The 23,409-nt window shown below is 43.0% G+C and overlaps 2 protein-coding genes across 20 annotated transcripts in view; one reads left to right on the top strand and one right to left on the bottom strand.

Annotated features, from left to right (window-relative positions):
* The window catches only part of GPR107 (G protein-coupled receptor 107), a 72,841-nt gene extending 67,328 nt beyond the window's left edge, over positions 1–5,513 (bottom strand). Inside the window, exon 1 of the mRNA XM_036913612.2 lies at positions 5,353–5,513. Within this exon, the coding sequence (XP_036769507.1) occupies positions 5,353–5,493 (141 nt within the window). The 5' untranslated portion in view covers positions 5,494–5,513. The remainder of the gene's footprint in view (positions 1–5,352) is intronic.
* A 6,762-nt stretch (positions 5,514–12,275) lies between these two features.
* Positions 12,276–23,409, top strand: part of FNBP1 (formin binding protein 1) — a 116,756-nt gene continuing 105,622 nt past the window's right edge. For 16 of the 19 annotated variants that reach the window (XM_036913592.2, XM_036913610.2, XM_036913609.2 and 13 more), the window contains exon 1: positions 12,328–12,548. In XM_036913592.2, coding sequence (XP_036769487.1) covers positions 12,525–12,548 — 24 coding nt within the window. In that variant the 5' untranslated portion in view covers positions 12,328–12,524. Of the gene's footprint in view, positions 12,549–14,974; positions 15,160–23,409 lie in introns of all 19 variants that reach the window. The other 3 variants (XM_036913595.2, XM_036913611.2, XM_036913594.2) reach the window with 3 other exon arrangements.

Raw genomic sequence — 23,409 nt, 5'->3', positions numbered from 1 at the left:
GTCTAGTCTAAACTAGACTAAACATTAACCCTGTTTTTATGAAAATTAAAAAGGACACTGACCAGTGGACAAATGATTGAAAAACCGTTTTTTAGCTAACATAGTCTATTCATCACATCCCCTCCATTAATTATCTTTTCACATAAAGATATTTGAAATTGATCTTAGTATTCCTTGAATTCTTGGAACTCCTCAGAATTCCAATTCTGGCAAAGGATTCATGCAAAGCACTCTGATACTTTATGTTGCTTTTTAAAACTGCTCACCATGACTCATAGAACTGATTTCATGCCCTACTAATGGGTCAAACACATAATGTGAAAAACACTGATACAGACATTTTCCTCTGCTATGTGAGTAAACTGAATATGTCTCCTTGATGACCAAAGAAATAAGCTGATCTGCTAGACTGTTTGCTGGAACAGTAACTTTCCTGAAGTGGTAGGTATGGCTTAGATTTTCATTCCTGATACTATCTGATGGGAAGAATTTTTAAGAGTGCCAGTTATGGTCTGATCCAGTGAGAGTCACGGACAGGTCAACTCTCAGGTTGGAGCTCATCATACACTTTTAGAACTTTCTTAGAATGCATCCTTGACCTCCAGCCTAGTGCTACCACCCTCCCGTCTCACCTACGGAGTGGCAGTTCAGCTCACTTCCCCACCCCTAACCCCATTAGCTCCATCAATGATCATTTAAAGACCATCTGTTCAAAGTTAGGACTCAGAAAATGTTTACCGAATAAATGAATGGAAACTACCCATCATCCAGAATAAGCTAAATTACAGTTCATATCTTAAGTCTATGAGGTCAAGAAGTATTAAAATACTTAAGAAAAATTCCCATCAACCAAGAGACCATATCTGTTTTCTCTACTGATCTGCAACCTCAGTGTTCATAGGGACCATGCCTAATATACGCAATCTATATATGTTCCTCAGCACATGAATAAGGCATACTTGTTTGCATTTTATACTCTTTCCCATTGGCTTGTGTGCCATCTTTGAGAAATGTAATAAGATCTGCCATAAAATAAAATATATAACTCAATCAAGACAGTCCTATACTTTAATACCAAATGGCACAGAAAGATCAATATACTTAACTGCCACTGTCTGAAGGTCTGTGTCCCCTCAAATTTCATATGTTGAAATCCTAACCCCCAGAGATGACAGTATTAGGGAGTGAGAGCTTTGGGAGGCACTTACATCATGAGGGCAAAGCCTTCGTGAATGGGATTAGTGACCTTATTAAAGAGAGCTCCCTCACCCATTCCACTACTGAGGACACAGCAAGAAGGCGCCAGCGATGAACCGGAAAGAGGGCCCTCACCAAAATGTGACCATTCCTTGATTTTGGACTTCTCAGCCTCAAGAACTGTGCAAAACAAGTTTATGTTATTTGTAAGTTACCCAGTCTGTGGTACTCTGTTATAACAGCCTGAACAGACTAAGCACAAAGGGATATATGCACTGGATATCAACAGGGGCCAACATGACAAAAAGAAAGACACACACTTCCGGTGCAGTCTTGTCAAAAAATCAAATCCAAACACCATGAAGACTCTAGATCCTTACCAAGGATCTAGATCAATGTAGTAACATTTGTCCCCACAAAGACTTGCATCTGATGTCTGTAGCAGCATTATTCACAATGGCCAAAAATGAGAAAAAAACAGTATCCATCAACTGGTGAATGGCTAAGAAAAATGTGGTTTGTCCATACGATGGAACAGTATTGAGCCATAAAAAGGAATGAACTACTAATACATGTGTCTTGCCAGTGGGTTTCAGCCATGGGCAAGTTCACTGTGGATTTAGTGTGACCAAAGAAATGACAGTAGAATGGTCCTGGGGTGAAAGGGTTATATCCAACTTTATTTCCATGGTGTCAGGTCAATCACTAAAATCCCATTCACTCAGTGTGAGTCCACATGCAGCAAGCCGGTCTCTGCCTCTGGGCCTCTCTGCCCGCACAGCCGTCCTCTGGGTCTCTGTCCTCGGCACTGCCACCACTCCAACCTCTGCTCTGCTCTCCTGCAGCCTTGCAGCCATGCTACCATGTGGCCTAGAGCATTGCGCAGGGCTCTTTATATATAGAGTCGATAAAAATGCATTGCCCACATGTGTGTAGTGAGTTAGCCAACCAGGACCAGGTGAGAATCCTGGCCACAGGAACTTTCATTTTATCCACAACATGGTATCACATGCATGAACAACAAAAATACAAGTAAAAGAAGCCAGACACAAAAGATCACATACTGTATGATTCTCTTTATATGAAATACCCAGAAAGGGCAAATCTATAGAGACAGAAAGTAGATCACAGGTTGCTTGGGGCTGAGTATGGGAATTCCTTGTAAACTATCACAAGAGATCATGTGGAGAAATGTCCTAGTCTTACGGAAATGTTCTACAGCTGAATTGTGGTGATAGCTGTAAAATTTGGTAAACTTACTAACAGTCATTGAATTGTTCATTTAAAATGAGTGAACTTTATGGTAAATTGTACTTCAATAAAGTTGTTTGATAAAGACAAGGAATCAAGGAATTTGAGAAGATTGGGAAAACCCAAAGAATGATGGAAAATGTAGGATGGGATAAGAAAAATAAATGAAACAATGAAAGGACTAATTTCCAATTTTTAAAAAATGAAGAATGTGAAGAGAAAAGTTATGTGTGTGACAATGGGATGGAATTACCCACTGGTTAATGGTCCCTGAGGCTGGATGTCAGGAATGTGGGAGTTCACCCTGCTTACTATCAGCCTATGTTTGAAATGCCCCATGGTAAAATGTTTTTAAAAAGATCAATCCGTATTTCTGGTACTCAGTGAATTCCTGTTATTCTTGCCAGTCTGGGTCAATGACCTGATCAAGTCTCCTACCTCTCAGTCTCCTGAAAAACAAGACAATGTTGCTGCTCTAACGGATTCTCTCTGTTTCCTTGGGCAAGAAGTCAGAATATTTACTTTAAAAGAAGTACTTGATGACCACACCAGTTAGGATGGCCAATATCCAAAATACAAACAACAACAAATGTTGGTGAGGATGTGGAGAAAGGGGAACCCTCCTACACTGCTGGTGGGAATATAAACTAGTTCAACCATTGTGGAAAGCAGTACGGAGGTTCCTCAAAAAACTAAAAATAGAAATACCATTTGACCCAGGAATTCCACTCCTAGGAATTTACCCTAGGAATGCAGCAGCCCAGTTTGAAAAAGACACATGCACCCCTATGTTTATGTTTATCACAGCACTATTTACAATAGCCAAGAAATGGAAGCAACCTAAGTGTCCATCAGTAGATGAATGGATAAAGAAGATGTGGTACATATACACAATGGAATATTTTTCAGCCATAAGAAAACAAATCCTACCATTTGCAACAACATGGATGAAGCTAGAGGGTATTATGCTCAGTGAAATAAGCCAGGCAGAGAAAGACAAGTATCAAATGATTTCACTCATCTGTGAAGTAAAACAACAAAGAAAAAACTGAAGGAACAAAACAGCAGCAGACTCACAGAACCCAAGAATGGACCAACAGTTACCAAAGGGAAAGGGACTGGGGAGGATGGGTGGGAAGGGAGGGATAAGGGGGAAAAAGGGGCATTACAATTAGCACACGTAATGTAAGCGGTGGGGAGCGGGGGGACACGGGAAAGGCAGTATATACAGAGAAGACAAGTAATGATTCTATAGCATCTTACTACACTGATGGGCAGTGACTGTAATGGGGTATGAGGGGGGGACTTGATAATAGGGAGAGTCTAGCAACCATAATGTTGTTCAAGGAATTGTACATTAATGATACCAAAACAAAAAAAATAAAAATAAAAGAAGAAGTACCTGATTACTGAATGTGCATCCTGGTACTTACAAAACATGTTACAGATGAAAAACATTAAGTAATTTAGCACAACAGGTAGAATCAATCCCCAGAGTTATAACAATTCAGTGCTTCTATGACTGAGGTTACTACACATTTTTATATATACCAATACTGTTAATATTTACCTAACAATGAGAGCCACCTGAAATCACAATTCTGGAAACGTACAAAGAGCACTGAACTGGGAACCAAGAGACACATTCCAGTGTGTCCCACTCCTCTTAGCTTTGTCTCTAGTTTATAACCTATATGAATCCAGTTATACTATTTAATCTTAAGCCTCAGGAGCCTAAACTATAAAATACAAGAATTTAAAGATCAGTAGTTCTTCAATTTGGAGTCATAAACTCGGGGGGCCAGGGCCTATGGATAAGCTTCAGAAGGATTCTTGAGCATCAGAAATTCCAAGAAAGTTCTGCCTACACTTGTACTTGCACTTCTCCAGGGAGAGGTTCTACAGCTTTCAGCAGATTTACAAAAGGAGCCAAGACCCACCTATCTCCCTGTAGTTAAGAAACATAATTTTTATTTACAAACAAATGCTGATACCCAAAAGTATGGGGTATGGGTCTGGCCAGGATTTTTAATCTAGATTCTGTATTCTTTCACGTCTAGGTTGTTCACAAAATATAATGCTTCATGGTTTGGTAATGTGTTTTAATAAGACAAACTTCCACAGTATCACAACTTCTTAGAAAATTATACACTGTGAAACTAATGTAGTACAAGGCTTTGGGGCATAACGATTTATTTTTCTAGTCCTCATATATGTATTAACCTGCTGAACCGCTTGGAAGCTTGGACGACTTTTAGTTGTGAGTTATAAAGCAAGATCTACTGCCTATCATAAATCTCTTCCCTAGACAGACACGTAGGGCAGTGTGAAAGAAAACGGCAGACCTCTAATTATAAACATATTTTTAATGCTGGTTTTAAATTTTCTGTCATGTATTTCAAGTAAGATTTGAAAGTTCTGCAGATTCCAGCTCTGACCAGTCCAGTCGGCGCCCTAAACCGAACCGGGAAACTTAAGGATAAGGTTTCGCGCACAAAGGGCACAAGATGATGGAAAAGTGGATACCGCGGACCAGCGAAGTCGGGGACAAAAGTTGCAAGTGAGACGGCTGGAGGAAGAGCAGGGTGCTATGGGCGAGGAACCGAGGGAAGCCGCAGGGGTTGCCCGCCTGGCTTCCCTAGTCCTTCGGTGTTACGCCGCAGTTCGGCCCCTTGCCCTCTCCCAGCTCGAATCGTCCTGCCCCTACTCGACGACCAGAGGACCCCGGCCATTCCCCTGGTTCCCGGTTGCAGACCCCTCTCGGAGAGGCCGTGCCCAGGGGTGGGAAGCGGGGAGGGCAGCACTCGGTCCGAGACACCCCCGCCCGGCCCCGGCCCCAGGGAAGCGGCCTCGGCCTCTGCCCCCAGGCCAGGCGCGGCCCTGCTCAGCCCCGGCCGGCCTTACCTTGAGCGCCAGGTGGTGGACGCGGCCGAGGCCGGGCTCGGCCAGCAGCTGCAGCAGCCCCAGGAGCGGAAGCAGCCGGAGGCCCGCAGTTAGCGGACGACAGCGGGGACCCGCGGGACCGACGGGCGCCAAGGCGGCCATCTTTGTTCCAGCATCACCAGCCGCTTCCTCCCCCGCCTACTTCCGGGGTTAAAGGACGGCGGTCCCCGGAAGGGCTGGGAAGACGGACCCGGCGGCCGTCGCCGTGGTGCTGTCGGCCTTTTCCCGGAGCGCGCGGCCGGCGAAGGCGCCGAGAGGCCGCAGGTATACACCTCGGGGCGTGCGGTTTGTCTTCCCTGTGTGGACTTTCGGTTTAGCCAGAAGAGGCGGAGCGCTAAATGGCCATCCGTGGCGGTTGCCATGGCAACCGTCTCCTGTCCAGACCAGCTGGAACCTCACCTCTGCCCCGCCAAGCTTGGAAAGCGATCTCGGGCCTGTGGGACCGCCACCCTAGGGAGACCCCCAATTCTCTCTTACACAGTGGCTACCGCGCCGCGCCTGGCTGTTGGCTGGACTGAGTTCATGAGCGGCGTTGACTCGGTGGAAAATACCAAGTTCCTGGCTTGCCAGAAGTCTCTTGGGGTTTTTTTTTGAGGCACTTCACACTAAAATGTCAGCTGAAATGTTTGCAGTAATACAATTTATTGAGCCCTCATCAGACACGTGGTTAGGCATTTTGTGTGCGTTACTGAATTCTTCGAACAATCTGATGAGGTAGGAGGTGGGTATTATCATTAGTCCTACTTCACAGGTAAGCAAACTGAAGGCGCTGAAAAGTTCCAGGTTGATCTGGGAATCACATGGAAACTTTTGACTAGTGTGTTATTCATGCTATATCATACAAGCCCTAGAGTCTGACTCAACGTTTTTCTCTTAATTTCGTGTGGAAACTTTCTTAGCTTCTGATCTGTGGAATTTATAGGGAGATCTTTAGTGAGAGGAGTCCGTAGTTGGTTCCCGCCTCTCATCATTTTTTTAAATAAAGGAGTTCTAGAAAAATGTGCTTACTAATATTGCCAATAGACCGGCCAGATTTATTTCGTTTTTATATTCCTTTTTTAGCTTGCCACGTAAGTAACGCATGCTCGTTGTGTGAAATCATTTAAGCAAAAGAAGAGAGTGTAAACCACCAAGAATACCAACACTGAGTGACTCAGTGTACCAGTGTGTTTTATGGCAGAATCAGATTCTTAAAGTTTTTAACTGGAACTAGAAACTGAAATGAACATGATGTATTTTATGGAGCTTAAAATATATTTTAGTGCTGCACTCAGGTTAAAAAAAATCAATTGGGAAAATACAGAATAGGGGAGGGAGTTGGAGGAAAGGGAGGGTCCTAGATTTTTTTGCCATCTTAGTAAAAGCCATACAAGTATCTTAGTAAAAGTCATCAATCTGTTGATTCTTTGCTTGAATAAAAAAACCAGTACAAGTTCTGTCACACCAGTGAGGACAAAAGTAGGGCACTAAGGTGGAGCTGAGAAGACAGAAAGGCAATGTTTACTAGTTTGTAAAAAATACTCCTTCTTTCTCCAACCTTGGATTTTTGGCCATCTATTACAAATATGTCATACATCTTTGAACAGAATTTTCATCTGCTCTGACTACCTCATTTTACAGATAAACTGAGACAAGAAAGTATTATTTTGTGAATCCACACAGATGATATTAGCTACATTTATTTATTGAGTAATTAAATTTACCAATTATTCTAAGTACTCTGTATCTACATTATCTCATTTAATGTCACAAAAAACTTATAAAAGTACATATTTTTAGTCATTTTTTTCAAAGTTGAGACTTGGTTAGATTTATTAATTTATCCAAGGGTGTCCTGCTCTTTAAAAATGTCCTTGATGGAACTCTCCTTCAGGTTCCGCCCACAAAGCCCAGCATTTAAACTGTCCGGCATTGTTGTAAAAGAAATTGGTTTGCATATTAGGCTGGAAGTGTCCTTAGATAATCGACAGATCCACTCACCTTATTTAACAGATACAAAAACAAATTAAGGAACTTCGGTGACTTTCTCAAAAGCACACAACTAGTTGGGCAAACCCCTTTAGAACCAGGACTGGAACCTCATCTACTTCAGCAGTGGATCTTTGCTTCTTGCACTGTACCACACATGCCTTCTCATTCTTAGAATTTTAGTTCTTCAAAACATTAAAAGCCCAGAATCTGAGTAACCAATGTGTTATCCAGTGCAGTGCTAGAGAATTTTTCAGAAAACCTTAAAAATCAGCAACATGAAAGAACGTAGTAGGAATATAAATTAAATGATTCTTTCTTTTAGGTATCAAGAAAATTCCAAAGATAGTTAACTGCTTCTCACTTCAGCATGAAACTTGTTCAAGGGAGAGGTGGTTTTTAAGAGCAGTTTCATTTTTAAAGGCAGTTTACCATCCCTTGGAGTATTTTCATTTTTTCAAAGTTACCATTTTTGAGAATCTCTGGCTTTAAAATGGAATATAATGGGCTTCTAAAAACAAGGAATGATCAGGAAAAGTCTTAATTTCATTTAATAATGTAATAGTGATGAAACTAAGTAGTTTATAAACTTTTGTCTTACTGGTTTCTGGAAAACAATTTTACAAGGGTTTGAAGTTGGGTTCTTATTCCTTGCTTCTTTTCCCTTGGGAATTATTATGTGACCTTCACAAGGTCACATACCAATGGTATCTGTACAGAGCTTTATGAGGAAAATCTTCCTTCAGTTATTTGAGAACTATATTTTGCCAGTCATTAATTTGGAATTGAGCAAAATAAGACAGGGAACACTTAATTACAAAGGCTTACAGTACTTTATAGAGAGTTACTTGTAAAATTCTGTGAAAACTATCTTGGCAGTTTTATTTAGGCACATGATTTCCAGAATTTCAAGAAAATATATGCATAATAATGTATTGTAGCTGGAAACAGACATGTTGAGTAACAGAACAAATTATGCCTGCTCCTCTCTGGTAACATTTTCAAAAGGGCATTAAACTTTAAGATATTGGCTGAAAAAGCCTGAAAGAGTTGGAAAGAAAGACCTCCTAAACCTGGCTTTTATCTTTAGTCCTGTTGTCAAGTGCATTTTATTTTTCTATTTCCTCGAACTTCGCAGGACCCACTAAAGGTTGCTACTAGTAGCAGAATTTGTACTTTTAATCTCGTGCCATTAATAATAATAATAATTTTGGCATCAGTTTAGAAATTTCCAGAAATCCTTTAAGTAAATAATGGAATAATATTCTCCAGTTGTAATAAGGCAGGATTACCATTGGTTTTTCTTATCAAAAGAGGAGATATTTCAAGACCAAAACCTCTATAAACACAGTGTAGGGAACTACAGGTCAAATTGGGGCCTAGGAATACATTCAAAAATCAAACGTCACTTTCATTCTTTGACTTGAAATGTCATTTCTTAGGGCATGGGGGAAGCCGGTGACGTCTTCCTGCAGAGTGATCTTCATGGAAAAGCCAGGCCCTGACACATCTTAGATCCTGTGGGTTAGAGAAAAATTTCAAATTCACCTGTCCTCAACTTGTAGGTAAAGTATGTGACTTGCTCAACCAGGAGACAGCCAGTTTTTCCAGATTTTGTGCACATTTTTTGGGCCTTCAGGGGAATTCCATTAGGTGCAAAAATTGGTTGCAGTTTCAAGAGTCTACTCACCATAGAGTTCCTGCTTTTATCCCACTCCAGCTTTTTCCACTTGACTGATTTCTTGGGTTCTTCCTGAGCAGTTTAAAAGCTAAACAAATGGAGAATTTTAACCTAGAAACTGACGGAAGCTATTTTAAAGGGGAAAAAAATAAATATCCTGAGATTCATTAGGAATAGTGCTTCACCAGTAGATAGCTAGTCAATTGTCATTGATTGTAATAATCAACTTGCTGCGTCAGAAGTGCTGAAAGGATTTTTTTTACTTCATATAATAACTAAAACCCCTCCAGGAAACAGGAGGAAAAGAATGGGAACCAATACTCTGCCTTTATGTGCTAAGCATTTAACTTGTGTTCTTTCTTTTAATCTTCGAAGCCCTGCCACTAGTCTTCACTGCTTTGAAGTAAGTAGCATTACTTTCATTATATAGAGGAAGAAACTGAGGTGTAGAGAAGAAAAACAATTCATCCAAACCTCTACAGCTTTCTGCAGGGCTGTCCAAATCTACCACCAAAGCCTGTGCTCACCACCAGCTCCTTCATTTTAGCCTCAAAATAACCAATGGAGTCCCTGTTTTATGAATGAGGAAACTGAAGCTCAGAGAGTTTAAATAAGTTGCTGAGGGCCGCACATCTACTATGTCATGGGTCCCTAGGATCCCAATTTAACAATTGCAAAACCTACCTCCTTTAAAATAGATTAAGATAGATAATGATAGAAATATCTATACATCTAAGCCCCTGAATTAGATGTGTATTAATTGGAGGCAGCATTATAATTGCCAAAAAGCTCTAATAGAATTGTTTGCCTTTAATTACACACCAACAGGGTCTCCGTTTGTCTAGTACCTTATTTTAGGCCTAATAATGCCCATGTGATCAGATTATTCAGTGGAAACCTACATAGTCACCCACCAAAATTATAACTTTGTAAATCAGTGTTTTCTAGATATTACTGAAAGGTTAAACGTGTACATAACACAGACTGGACTCCTACAGATTTCAGTCATTTACATAGACAGGGTTTAGAATACTTCTTGTGAAAACTGATTCATAAGTAGTTCAAGTCACAGTAATTTGTTAATAGTGAGGATTCCTTGTCTTAGAATCACTCCCTCTTACTATAAGGGAAACTGAAGTGGATTTTGATCTTCCTGAAATTTTATTTTATTTTCTCTCTGCTGTATTTATTTAGCTTTCTGCTGGTTTATTTCTCTTTATCCTGAACCCTGTTTGTTTCCATTGCTCTAAGATCAATGGTGTCTTTTTCCTTTGTTTTTTGAAGATTCTGACAATTTCAAACCTTTTCTAGTTACCACCCAAACTTAATGAAATTAAAGATAGTTGCAAGTGTGGTCTGATTAACTCAGTCCCATATAGTTCTATTGCTGTGGCTTTTAATGGGTTCCTATAACTATTTCCTGCTTACTCATCTTAAAAGTTTTCATCTCAATGAGGTCTCCTTTTGTCTTCTGCTCTCCCTTCCTTTCTCCGCGATTCTTTCTCTTCTCCAGAGCAGTAGGTGGTTTTTCTTTCTGCTTACCAAATTTTCACAAGGGGTCACTCTGTTTTCGAGAACTCAGTCAAGATTAGATCATTACGTTTGACTGGAAAAAAATTGTCAAGCCCTAACAAGAAAGGAAGTTGAGGTGGCTAGCAAGGCAGGGTCTTGTTAGACAGCCTGCATTTCACCATTTCCACAAAGCAAACTGTGTGCAGCGCTGTTGGAATTTCTAACCCCTCCAACTCACACCGGTTATTATTCTGCAACTCTGTTACATACCTAGCAGGCTCTGCAGAGAAGTGCTCCCAGACCCGGTAACTGTGAGAGCAAAATACTTAAACACACACATCAAAAAAGAGGGAGTGAGGGGAACTAATAGCTGAAGAAAGCCAGACCAAAACAGTTTTGACAGTTTAAATGTATTGTTAAATCTGTCCAACAAAGGAAGTAGACTGAGAGGTTTATCTGCAAGGGTTTTTTAGCTCCGCCCTTCCATGGAGGAGAATAAGCTGGTTGAAGCTGGGAGGTAGTAGGTATAGTAGACGCATCATTGTGAAATATTTCTAAAATGGGGCCCATTTTGGGAGTCCAGAGTTACTAAAAAAAGTCTATAGCATTAACTGAGAAAGAAAGAAAAGTTGGGGAGAAAGGGCCTAGTTATTAACAGGAAAGAGTTGGAACTCCAAAAATTCTCCATAAGTTTGTCAGGAATATTTGGAATACAGAGAAAGGGAATCAGTATCTATTTAAAAATTAGCTCTTTACTAACCATAGGCCAGATAACAGGTGCTCATGGTGGTCCTCACCAGCACATAGCAGGTGCATTATCACCTCCATTTGGCAGGTGGGGGCAACGAGCCTCTAGAGAGGTGGGGTACTATCTGAGGACACCCAGCTAGTGCGTGCGGGAGGCTGACTGGATCCCAACACATGATATGTGGACCCATAGCCCCTTTGCTTTTTCCCATCAAGCGGCAATATGGTTTAAAGTCTGGGCATTTCTTGGCTAAACAAGTTGGAAAGCAGGTGTCTTCCTGCGAGAAGAGGTGTCTTCCCTCTAGAGGCAAGCACTTTAACAGGTGACGGTTTGGGGCGCACTTGTACTTCTTGAGGGGCAGGGGTTTCGGACGTTACAAATCACCGGTTGTGCGCCCCTGGATTCCTTTCCCAGCCACCCGAAGCCGCTGGCCTTGCTCTTTGCCTCCACGTCTCTATCTGTAGAGTGCACAGACGTCAGTGACCCTCCCAGGCCCCACTCCCACCGCGCAAAGCTACTGGGCTCCTCGGGCCACTGCGGTTGTTGGGCGGAGGGGAACAGCATCCCGAGGGCACTCCGGTCACAGTCAACGGCTGCAGGGGAAAACTATTGTCCTTAAGTCCAAAGTGGCGCTCTTCGCAAGGGAGCAACCTCAGGCCTCCGCAGAGCATCGGTAATAACAGGGGCCAGCTACGTTCAAAGGCGAGTGGTTGACCTAGGAGCAGAGTGGTTGCTAATAAGTAATAAGAACACTCGGGGGGGGGGGGGCGTCTCCTCAGTTCCAGGTCCCGGCTGTCCTCCTGCCTCCGTCCGAGTCCTTCCGGACCCCGGGGCGTCGCGGGCCTGGAGGAGGGCGCCGGGGCGAGGGTGGGCCGGGGGCGGGGGCGGGGCGCGCGCGTGCGCGAGCTGTCAGGCCAGCCCCGCCCCCTGGACTCAGCCCCGCCCCCACTCCCCTCCTCCCCTCCTCCCCTCGCTCTCCCGGTGTGGGCCGGGCGGCGGGCGGGCTCTGCGGCGGCAGCGGCTGCTGCTTCCTCGGGCCATTTTGCTGAGGAGCGACTGGGAGGAAGAGACCCGAGGAGAGGGGGGCGACCCGGACGAGGCGGCGGCCGCGCGGGCACAGGCTTTCCTCGATCGCGGGGAGCGCCAGGGGCGAAGGGATCGCCGGGGAGAGGGACCGGAGAGCCGCGCCCGCCGCGCGGCGCGCCCCTTCCCGCCCCCTGCACCATGAGCTGGGGCACCGAGCTCTGGGTGAGTGAGGGGCTGGGCCCGCCGGGCTGCGGGGGGGGTGTCCGGCGCGCCTGGGCTGGGGGCGCGGGCCGGGCTGCCCCGGTGGGGGCGATGGCGCGCTGGTCCGTGTCCCCGCGGCCTGGGGAGGAGGCGCGGGTCCGGGTGCGCCTCGTCGGCCTTGGCCGGAGCAGGAGGTGCGAGCGAGATTCGCCCTTCGGAGGCGAGGGGAGGAGGTGTGTGTCCCCGGCGGCCAGAAGAGGGGGCGCGGATCCGCGTCCCCGGCGGCCTGAGGTGGGGGCGCGGATTAGGATCCCTCGGCCCCCGGCGGCCTGCGCAAGGGGTGCGGGTCCGGGTCCCCGCGGGCCTGAGCTGCGGGCGCAGATCTGTGTCCGCGGAGGCCTGAGCAGGGGGCGCGGGCCGGCCTCCCCCTCCCGGCCGCAGCGGTGTGGGGGGAAGAGCCTTAATCCCTCGGGGCGAGTAACCGGCGCGCCGCGGCCCGCTGCGCTGGGGGCGTGGAGGCCCTCGGGTTTCGGGGCTGCGCTGTTTTTTCGGGCGCCCCAGCCGAGAGTTCCCGGGGCGGCTTTCTCCCAGCGGAGGTGCGGGCGGATCCGCGCTCCTCCCGGGGGCGGGGCGGCCTCGGCGCGGCCGGGTCTGCGGACTTGGGTTTTGGGGTACAGGGGCGAGAAGTGGTGTCTTCCCTCTAGAGGCAAGCACTTTGACCGGTGACGGTTTGGGGCGCACTTGTACTTCTTGAGGGGCAGCTGAGATCCTGGATTTGGTGTGGGGACTACAGCGTTTGGCCTGGAGGGGAGAGTAGTCGGAGTTAGGGGGAGATCTTGGTTATCACCTTCGGAAGAGGCATTCGTGGGGCCCGTAATTCTTCAGCTGCTCAGAGGAAACAGTTTCAAATGGGGACGGTTGGTGGTGAGGAGCGCCCCGCCGAGATCCTTACTCAGGGGGAGTGGATGGAGAATGGAGCAGCGCAGTGTCCGGACGGATTCTCCCCGGACCCCGGGGAGCGCGGAGCGAGGCTGTGCGCAGGCCGTGCTCCGGAGGAGAGGCTGGGCTTGGAATGGAGCTTGCTTCCCTGCCTTCCTCCGGATTCTGGGGAAATCGCTGGGCGAGGGCTGGGCAGTGCGGTGTCCGGGGGGAGGAGTGGGTGAAATCTCCGTTGCCCTGAAATGTTCTCAAGATGAGCCATTTCCCGGGATGAACTCGAAAGTGCCTCTTTTCGGAATTCCATTTGTGAAGGGTGTGGAGAAGAAAGTGTGGGGTGGTGTTGCTCTCTGAGCTGAGTCTGAGAAATCTCATGTTAAAATAAAACAAAGTTAGAGCAGCTCCAGAAACAGAGTGCATCCTCCTTTAATTTCTTTTTTTTGCTTTGTGTTTACATAACCATTTCTTAGGGTCAGAAGCAGTTAACTCTTATTAACACCAAAATCCTGAAGGCAATAGCTCCCTTAAAATAAAATAGTTCATTTTATAAACATCCTCTGTCTAAAAAGGGACCTAAAATTTCGGCTAATATTTACGAATTATTTATTTATTTATTTATTTATTTATTTTTATTTTGGTATCATTAATCTACAATTACATGAAGAACATTATGTTTACTAGGTTCCCCTCTTCACCAAGTCCCCCCCACACCCCTTCACAGTCACTGTCCATCAGGGTAGTAAGATGCTGTGAAATCACTACTTGTCTTCTTTGTGTTGCACAGCCCTCCCCGTGCATAATTTATTTTTAAAATGAGATGACAGGTGGTTTAAAATATTTGCACACAACTAATTAGGCAAAATCTACCATTTTAAGTGCTGTATTTCTTTCTTTTATTCCTTCTCTGCAGCCTTTAGCTCTTTTTAGTTTGTCCCGGGTGGGGAAGAAATAAAACAAATTTCGAGAGAATAGAAATTTTGGCACTATTGTTTTCCTTTTGTTCAAACAAGTGAAGAGATCATAGAGGTAGAAATACAATATATTACTCAGTGAAGTAGCTAGACTATGGTTACACGGACTGAATGCAGTGATGGACATTTCACAGTGAAGTTGGTGAATGTTACAGAAGGTGATCCAGAAGAAAGGAGGTAGTAGATAAGGGAAGAAAACCTATAAAATAGCTCCAATTGCCCACATTATTCTGTACGCTTCTTTTGGGGGTTGAGAGATAGGAAGGAAGCAAAAAGGAGTTGTTGACAGTAAATAGAACTGGAAAATATATTAATGACGGGAAGTCTTGGATTTGCCTCAAAATACACTGGGGTGGTACTGGATGGGGACATTAATGAAACACAAGTGGTCATGAGTTGGTAATCACTAAAGCTGCTTGATAAGGAGGGCTCATGAGACTATACTTCCAACTGTATATGCTTGGAATTTTCTACAGTTAAAATAATTGGGAAAGATTTTTAAGGGAGACGGTGTGTGTGATACTTGACATTTTTTTTCAGTCGGTGAGCAATTGTTCATATGCAAGAATATGTCGGTGAAGAGTGTTTTAAAAAGGCACTGCACCGAAGTATCAGCCTTTGCTCTCTAGTGGATTATAGTTTACTAGAGAGAAGGGAACGGACACATATTTGCCCTAGTGAGAGAAGTGCAACGTCTTGAGTTTTAAGGTGAACTACCAAGAAGTGTAAGTTCAATCAAATGTCTATTTTCAGTTGCCTTATTTTATTAGTATCTGAGTTGTTTGTGTTTTTGTTTTAATTGGAATGGTGAAGGACTCTGAAAAATGCAGCTCCAGTTCTTCTGTGGTGAGACTTGGTGAAGTGTGGTGTGCTGGGCAGCCCTCACAGGGCACTGATTGAGGGTTTTCTCTGAATGGTGGCTTTGGGATCGTGCACATGTGTAATGAGATAACGATGGGGTGCTAAAGCCGAACTTGGCAGAATTATGTTTCTAGATGGAGAGAGACGACGGAGTGATGATTTGGGTGGCTGTGAGTTATTTGTAACAGGTGGCTGCAGCTTTCGTAGATCTCCACAAACACTACCAGGTTTTACACACATTTTAGGACTTTTGTCAAAGACCATATATGCCTTTTAAAACTGCAGGTTTTTAACATGCACTTTACAGTAAGGGCCTACTCTTAAGCCACATCCTGCTTTGGAGTAAAACCTTCACCACCACCCTCTCTCTCTTTTTTTGAACACTGCTATAGGAGTAAACTTCCATATTCTAGGAAAGTTTTGAGAAGTCATGAAATGTCAGGAAGTTACACACCTATAAAAATGGACTAAAAACCTGTAATATGTAATAACTTTATTGGATGAGTTTGTGGTTAAATTGGGGCTTTCTGTTTTTCTGTCAGAAGGTCGTAACAAAGCCTGAATGGCTGTTTTAAAGTGATTAGGATATAATAAAATAGTTTCTATCCTACCCTTCAAAACTGTTGCCTCTTAATGAATTTTTATAATAGCTACTGTGGGCAAGACACTGATCTGAGTCTAGTCTCATCACATACACTGAAGGATCCCTACTTATTTCAGTGAAAGCATGTAATGTAGGCTTTCACTCTGGCCTGCAACATCAGTCACAAGAGAGATTTATGTGTCTAAGCTAAACCAAGATGTGTTACTCAAGACTTTGTTAAAAATGTATTGTTAATAGGGCGACTTCTTGCAATTGTGGCTGGTCATTAGAGAAACAGCAAAGCGAGAATTTTCTTTTATTTGGGTGTTTTTTCTTACCTACCTAGTAGAAGGAAGTGACAGGTTGTTGATGTATCAGTCTAACCTTTTATTAGATTGCTCATTAGTGTGAAGCATGAATAAATTCTTTGGAAATTTTTGCTTTCCTCATAATTATTCTACTCGTTGCAGCTAATGGATGACTAAGTGACAGAAGGTTCTCAGTTTCGTTGTCTCCTATGTCTTATCTGCCATCTTTATTGCTTTATTTTGGTGCTAAAAAGAAAGGGAGTCGCCCCAAATACCAAAAGCAAGAAAGCCAAAAGAGACCTGAATAATACTTACTGTGCTGGTTAACATAGCAAGAAGCCACCTATGTTGATTGTACACAATTTTTTTTTAACCTGTGTTTTTAGGACAATGCCAGGCATGCAGTGTGCATTCAACCCTTAGGTTGAGTTTGGTGACACTGAATGTGGCGCGCATTGTGAACCAGCAACAGTGAAAGAGTTCTCTACCAACTGTTCCAGGAACAATGCCTGACTCATAGTAGGAGTTCAATAAATATTTGGTGAATAAATAAACCCTTTTTTCCCTTTTAACATTGGCTTTTTTAAAAAAACAGGAGGATAATTTTCTCAGCTTTTCAACAGCTTTCAGCACGTTGGCAGTTATAAACATTTTTTATAACTCTAGGCACCTTTTTTTAAAAAACAGACTTTATTTTTTAGAGCAGTTTTAGTTTCCCAGTAAAATAGAGTAGAAGGTACAGAGATTTCCCATATGCTCCCTGCCAACAAATACACACAGTATAGGAGCCTTTTTTGTCTTTAAAGTAGGGCTTGAGAAATTTATCTCTTCTCTGTTGTTCATGATGCTTATGCCTGATATGTATGTGTTTATATAAGAACACTTTATAGTGTGTTAACATTTTAAACTAGGCAGTACAGATTCTTTTCTGTTCTTGAAGTAACTGACTATTAATAGCTCCAGGTTTGGGAGAATTAGTACCTCTTCTTACTGCAGAATTCTAAATGGGGGACAATATTAACAACAGATCATAACTCTTCTCTTGCTCATTGTTCTTAACCCTGTTTGGGAGAAACATAGCAGACCAGCAGAGGAGACATTACTCGCAGAACTCCGGCAAGCAGACAGGACTGCCTCAGAAGACAGACTAAATCAACTTTAATTCTGTCATCCTTGACTCTCCATTACAACAGGCTTTGCACAGTCTTTTCTGGTTGGTAGCTATTAAACAAAACATGGGAGGTCTGGCGATTTTGTGGTTGATATTTACATAGCAGCTTGTTGCCTTCACTTTAGACATTACATATAACCCTGAAAATTTGTGCAAATTGCATCTTTGGTAGGTAAAACTGTATTTCAAGCACCATAAGGGAGTTTTGTAAATGTTGGTGCTTACTGTGTGGCTACATTGTAACTCTTGCTTTACGGTGGTGTAACATGGAAAGTGCTTCTTTAAAGGACTACTCAAGTGTCACCCACTTCCTAGCTAAAGCTAATAGTGTGTTTCCTGCAAGTATTACTCATACTTGTTTCATCAACACCACCCACATTTAAAAATAATGCTTTATTTTGACATTTAAAAATTGCAAGCTACCAAGAATACATGAATGCTCTGGGAAATTAATCTAATTAGATTATAGAATGTGGGTGTGAAATCTTCTGGAATTAGTGTTTATAATGAAATATTTGTTTCCTGTTTTCATAATCCATACTCATTATCTTGAGCATAGAGATGTGTCTAGTTAAAAATTCTTAAAATCTTAAAGGGTCAAATATGTTCATTATGTTAGCGAGTTAATTGAAAGTATACTTTTTAAAAATTAAGGTATCATTAATATACAATCTTATGAAGGCTTCACATGAGCAACATTGTGGTTACTACATTCACCCATATCATCAAGTCCCCCACACACACCCCATTTACATGTTTTTAATATTGATTGATCATAGTCTTCCAAATGGACCAACTTTTAACTTGTAAACCTCATCTGATTTGGAAATTCTGTGTTAAATTTATGTAACACTTAATAGCCTCAACTGTTTAATACTAAAATAGATTTAAACCACCACCACCACCACCAAAAAAGAAAAGATGAAACTCCCAGTTTCTTGCTGCAGAAGTTATAATCTATGATATCACATTAGCTATATTGTGTGTTTTGTTTTTTTTTACTTCAGAGCATACCAGTCTAGCTCTTAGAATGAGGTTTTTAATAAGAATTAGTTCTTCGACTAAAATCTGTGATTTTAGTGTTCACAGTTCAGCTACAGTTTGCACTGGTACTTCTCTAGTTTCTTCAGTAAGTTGTAAAAGTAGAAATAGCTTATAAATGATAAACTCTACAGTTCTTGTAATATTTCCACCTGCACCGTGCCCTGTGGAATAATTGCATGCCTTGAACCCTGTTGAATCATGGTCAGCAGCAGCGCCGATCCTTGAGAGCTTACCACGTCCCAGGTGCTGGGCAAAATGTTTTCCGTCTATCATCTCATTTATTCTTCACAAGAATCCAAACGATTTATGCCAGCATCTGGGAAGAAGATGCTGAGATGGAGTTAGGAGTGAAATAAATTACACCCGTAAAAAGAAAAGGGAGGCTGTGTGTTCGGGCAGAGGGAGCCCTCAGACCATGACACAGCCTGACACAGTCTCTACCAGGCCAGTGAGGAGCTCCAGAGCAAAGATGACCCATTCCAGGAGTTTCACACTGAACAAAAATGGCTGGGCCCTTGTACCACTACCTTGTACATTCATTGTCCAAGGGCCACCTCAAGAAACAGTGTGACCTTGGCTACCGTCTTGCTCAGTCATTGGTTGGTGGTTGCTACAAGAAGACCATGACCTTGGCTCAGCACAAGGCAGACCCTGAAGGAGGCTGACTGCTAGCCACACTCCCTGCAGCTGGGCAGCAAGTCCTTTCTGGAAGGAGTATCGGAGCGGCAGAGCTCTGCACCAGCCCGCCATTATTATCCCCTTTTATAATAGAGGATGTTGAAACTCTGAAGAGTAAAATAACTTGCCCAGGTTCACTGAGTAGAAAATAGAGATTCAATCCCAGGTCTTTGGGATGCAAGAGTCTGCCTTCTTATCTTTTAAAACATTTTTAAGTTAATACCTTCAAGAATCATTATCGTTTGAACTTTTTATTATAGGAATATTCAAACATACTTCGAGAAAATAATATGAATGAACCTCCATGTACTCATCACCCAGATTCAAGATCATCAATGTTCTGGTATTCTTGTTTCCGTTTTTTGCCCCCACGTGGCTTTTTTTAGAGCCCTCAACCTTCTCCACCACCTCCCACAATGTTACTCTGCCACATCACACTTGCCCAAAGAATCATGCAGAGAACCCAAATCCTCCCTCCACCTTATAAAATATGAAAACAAAAGAGAACCAACTTATTAAGTGCCTGATGGGATCTAGATCCATTCTTTCATAGCCTAACAAGGACCTGTGAGCTTAACTGTTATCTCTGCTTTAGAGATGGGACTCAGAGAGGTGAAGTTACCAGGCCCGCCCAGATGCACGGTGGTGCTCGTACAACGGTTTTGTTTTTCCTGACACTAAACAAGTGCAGTTTACAAACAGCCTTTTCTGTGTGAGTAGCTCATAATCCCTTTTCTCCCCATCCCTTATAGTCCCCTGTCACTGGTGGAGGTTTCTCTTTCTAAAACATTTTCTGTCACGCATACTGAGAAGCAATGACTCACAGGCCGTGTCGCAGGTCCCGCAGAAACTGGCATGAATGAAGCCTACATTCTAGCCCGTGTTTCATGTATGCCTAGTGACTCCACCGTTCTTTCAAATCCAAAGCGATTTTCTTCTCTAATTTAAAGAAATTCATTTGTAAAGGTATTAAATAGTAAGAGCGGGATCAAGTTTCTGATTTCATGCTTAACAGAACTATGTCCTGGTGAAAAGCATTTTTATGAATTGAGAAAGACTGAACGCGGTACAGATATTGACTGTTTGAGGGTGCTCTGGATGTCACACGAGGGCTTTCTCAGTTTTGGTTCTTGAGACACAAGACGCAAACCATCCCCCCTCACATCTATGGCAAAAGAAAACTTGGCCCCTTTAAGGGAGCTGTTGTTTTTGTTCTTCTATTTGCACAACCCAAACCGAGAGTGGTTCCTAAAGTGCATTAAAATGTCCAGCAGGTTCTTGGGAGCAGTGGTGTGGGTGTTCCCAGGAGAGTGAGGTAGCCTGGCTGGGCTCAGTCTGGCCTGCACTGCTTGCCTAATCTAACATTTATTAGTGTTGGGCAAGTCCTCACATTTCTGTTCTCTGCTCCCGATCTATAAAGTGGTAGGACAATGCTCGCCTTTCTCTTCACGAGAAGCAGAAAGATGAGCGCTTGTTTGTAAAGTGCCTTGAGATTGTTGGATGAGAGGTGATGGGTAAATACCAATTAGTATAATAAGGGGGAGGGTGAAAGAACTCCCCGCATCCTCAGGAAGAAACAGAGCTCACCTGCCGCAAGCACGAGTCATGAAAAGTGAGCAACACACTGTCTTGCCTTCTAGTTTCCACAGAGAAGCCTTTGTCCTTTGATATAAAATTTGGTTGATATGTTAACAATAAAATCAAATAACCAAATAGTAAGGAAAGGCCTGCAAATCATTGCTGGCCTGGATTTTTTGGGAGATCATGTTTATCTTGTCTAAAAATGTAGGCAAGAACTCAGTGTGGTAGGGACTAAGGTAGGATAACAACGACATGAAGACACACACACAGGAGTCTAAGTCCATCCATGAAGAAGTGACATCCACATGGAGTCCTGAAGGACTAGTAAGTCACACAGGTGAAGGGGATGGGTCAGGTTGGGAGGGTGATCTAGAGCCTTCCAGGAAGCGGGAGTAAATGGCATGTCCAGAGGTCCATCAGTATGAGAGGGCATGGACCTGGAGAAAAGCAGTACACCTAAAGGGGGGCCTGAAAAGGTAGACTAGCGGAAAACTGTGTGAGGACTATGGCTTACCTTGCGGGCATGCTAAAATAACCTTGACCTGCTGAAAGCAAGTAGTTGCAGGGCCAGGTTTTCCGTCTCCTTTCTGCAGTGTGGAGGTTGGATAGGAGCTAGATAGCTGTAGGCCAGGCTAGGCTAATGGGCTGATTGGATTATTTGTGGGTGGGAGTAGAGAGCACCCCCCAACATTTTTATATGGATGAAATTCAGTTGAAACGATTTTCTAGGGAGCCTCGGGTGCCTTATGAAGAACAGCAGTGTACATCTTGAGGGGTGAGCCCGGGGATTGGGAGAGTGAGGCCAATTCAGTGCTTTGGCTGTGGGTCAAATAGTGTATCGGCCTTGGGTCCTTTTTTCCACCCGCAGAGCACAAAACCAACACCTACAAGCACTTCCTCCTTGCTGTCTCTTTGTTTCTGCTCAGGCAGCACAACCGTGGTCGGGTTTGAGCAGGGTCCACACCTCGGCTCTTTTAAGCTAACAGATTTGGTATTTTCAGTATGCCTGGAGGTGACGCACACTGACAAATTCCCAAGTCTAATGAATAAACCAGAATGCAAATTTTAAATGTATAATGAGAAGTATATCCATAAGGAAAAGACTAGTTATCCATATTTGCCGATCTGCACATTTTCTCCCTGTAGGCTAATCTATGCGGAAAGCGAAATTCTACCCAGAGTTTCTTAGAGCCCATAAAATCAAAACAGAGTTGGATGAATTTAACGGCTTACGACACCAAGCCATGGGAGCCTAAGGCATCTATCTCTTCTAGAGGGAAAGATCTACATTAAAAAGAGAAGAGTCTGTTTCATACATGCTGTGTAGATGATTGCTTTTCTTTTAACCTATTCTTTTTTTAGACAGACTACAGGGTTATATTTAGACTTTCAAAATTTGAATTTCTGTTCAATTTTGCATTCCTGATATTATATCCAGGTACCCAGATTGGATGTTGGGTCTTCACCATCTTCACTTTCCAGTGTTTCCCAAACGGTGAGCCTGAGCATCTGTCATTTAAAAGCTGTCCGAGATGAGTCTGATGTGGCTCAGGCAGCGCCATTTAGCGCTTTAGCACTTTGATTCCTCCTCAAGCATTCTAGGTTGTTGCTCATTCTTATGCTTTCTAACAAATTTAAAATCTAGCAATATTTTGGAGCTACTTTCTCACCCTGGCAACCACTTACAGACATAACCTTTCCAAGGTCCTCTTTGTTCCGTATGGTTCCCTCCCTGTGCTTTACTCAGGTACCCAGATAAATGATCATTCATTCATTCAGCAAATACTATTGACCACTTGCTATATGCCAGGCATTGACAAAGGGAAAATGGCAGTGAGCCACACAATAAAAAAATTTTACCCTTATATGGGATCTCTTTCAGTATGACAGATGTGATAATGATAAATGCTATGGAAAAAAATAAGGGTGAAAGAGACCAAGAACTGAAGGATCTAGTTGGTGAGGAGAAGAACAGAGCATAGTGTGGGACATTTTGCCCAATGCCTCTTAAATACCTAAATATATAATATCTAATAGACAGTTAAATATATCAAGTTCCAGGAACAGGTCAAGGCTATTTGGGTCTGATTACCCACTATAAGTTTGGGTAATCAAAAAAACAAGAATTAAAGTGGTAAAATTCTAAGAGTTAAACTGTCATAATATGTTGCCCTTTTGGATGGTGGCTGTGCATTCCATTTGCTAAATTGTTTACCTTACTGGTATGAAACTTGTTTTAGATTGAGAGGGGTGTAGACTATAAAAGTTGATTGGTTTTGTAAATTGTTATAAGAGCATTAATAAACAGATCTTGAAGCTTTGCTATGCTTAGAATTAAAACTAATGTACCAACTCATAAGTGGGAAAAGTAAAAATAAATGGCCACTGATGTGCATTTCAGTTTTGGTAGTAATCAGAAATTAATGTCACACGGGCATCATTTTAATAGGTTTTTGCAGACAGTCTGTTAGGGAAGACTGCTTCTTTGAAAGCTGCCTTGTGTGCTTGTTCTGACATTTGGAGATGAACAGAGAATGTTTAGAACTATTCAATTCACATCTGGTTGACTATGATCTCTATTGTACCTGATACTGTTTGATTTTCCTCTTTGTATTTCTGAAGGATAGCTTAAAAGCGGTAATACTAGGTTATCAAATAAGTCAGATTTGGGGGAACTCTACTTCATATGTGTGACAGATTCTATTTTGCAAAGGTGGCCACAACAGTATCTCCCAGTCCTCATGTTCTT

Source organism: Manis pentadactyla, chromosome 3, assembly GCF_030020395.1.
Source record: "Manis pentadactyla isolate mManPen7 chromosome 3, mManPen7.hap1, whole genome shotgun sequence".
Classification (NCBI taxonomy): domain Eukaryota; kingdom Metazoa; phylum Chordata; class Mammalia; order Pholidota; family Manidae; genus Manis; species Manis pentadactyla.
Note: the sequence above shows the minus strand (reverse complement) of the source record. Positions and strands in the feature narration are given on the sequence as shown.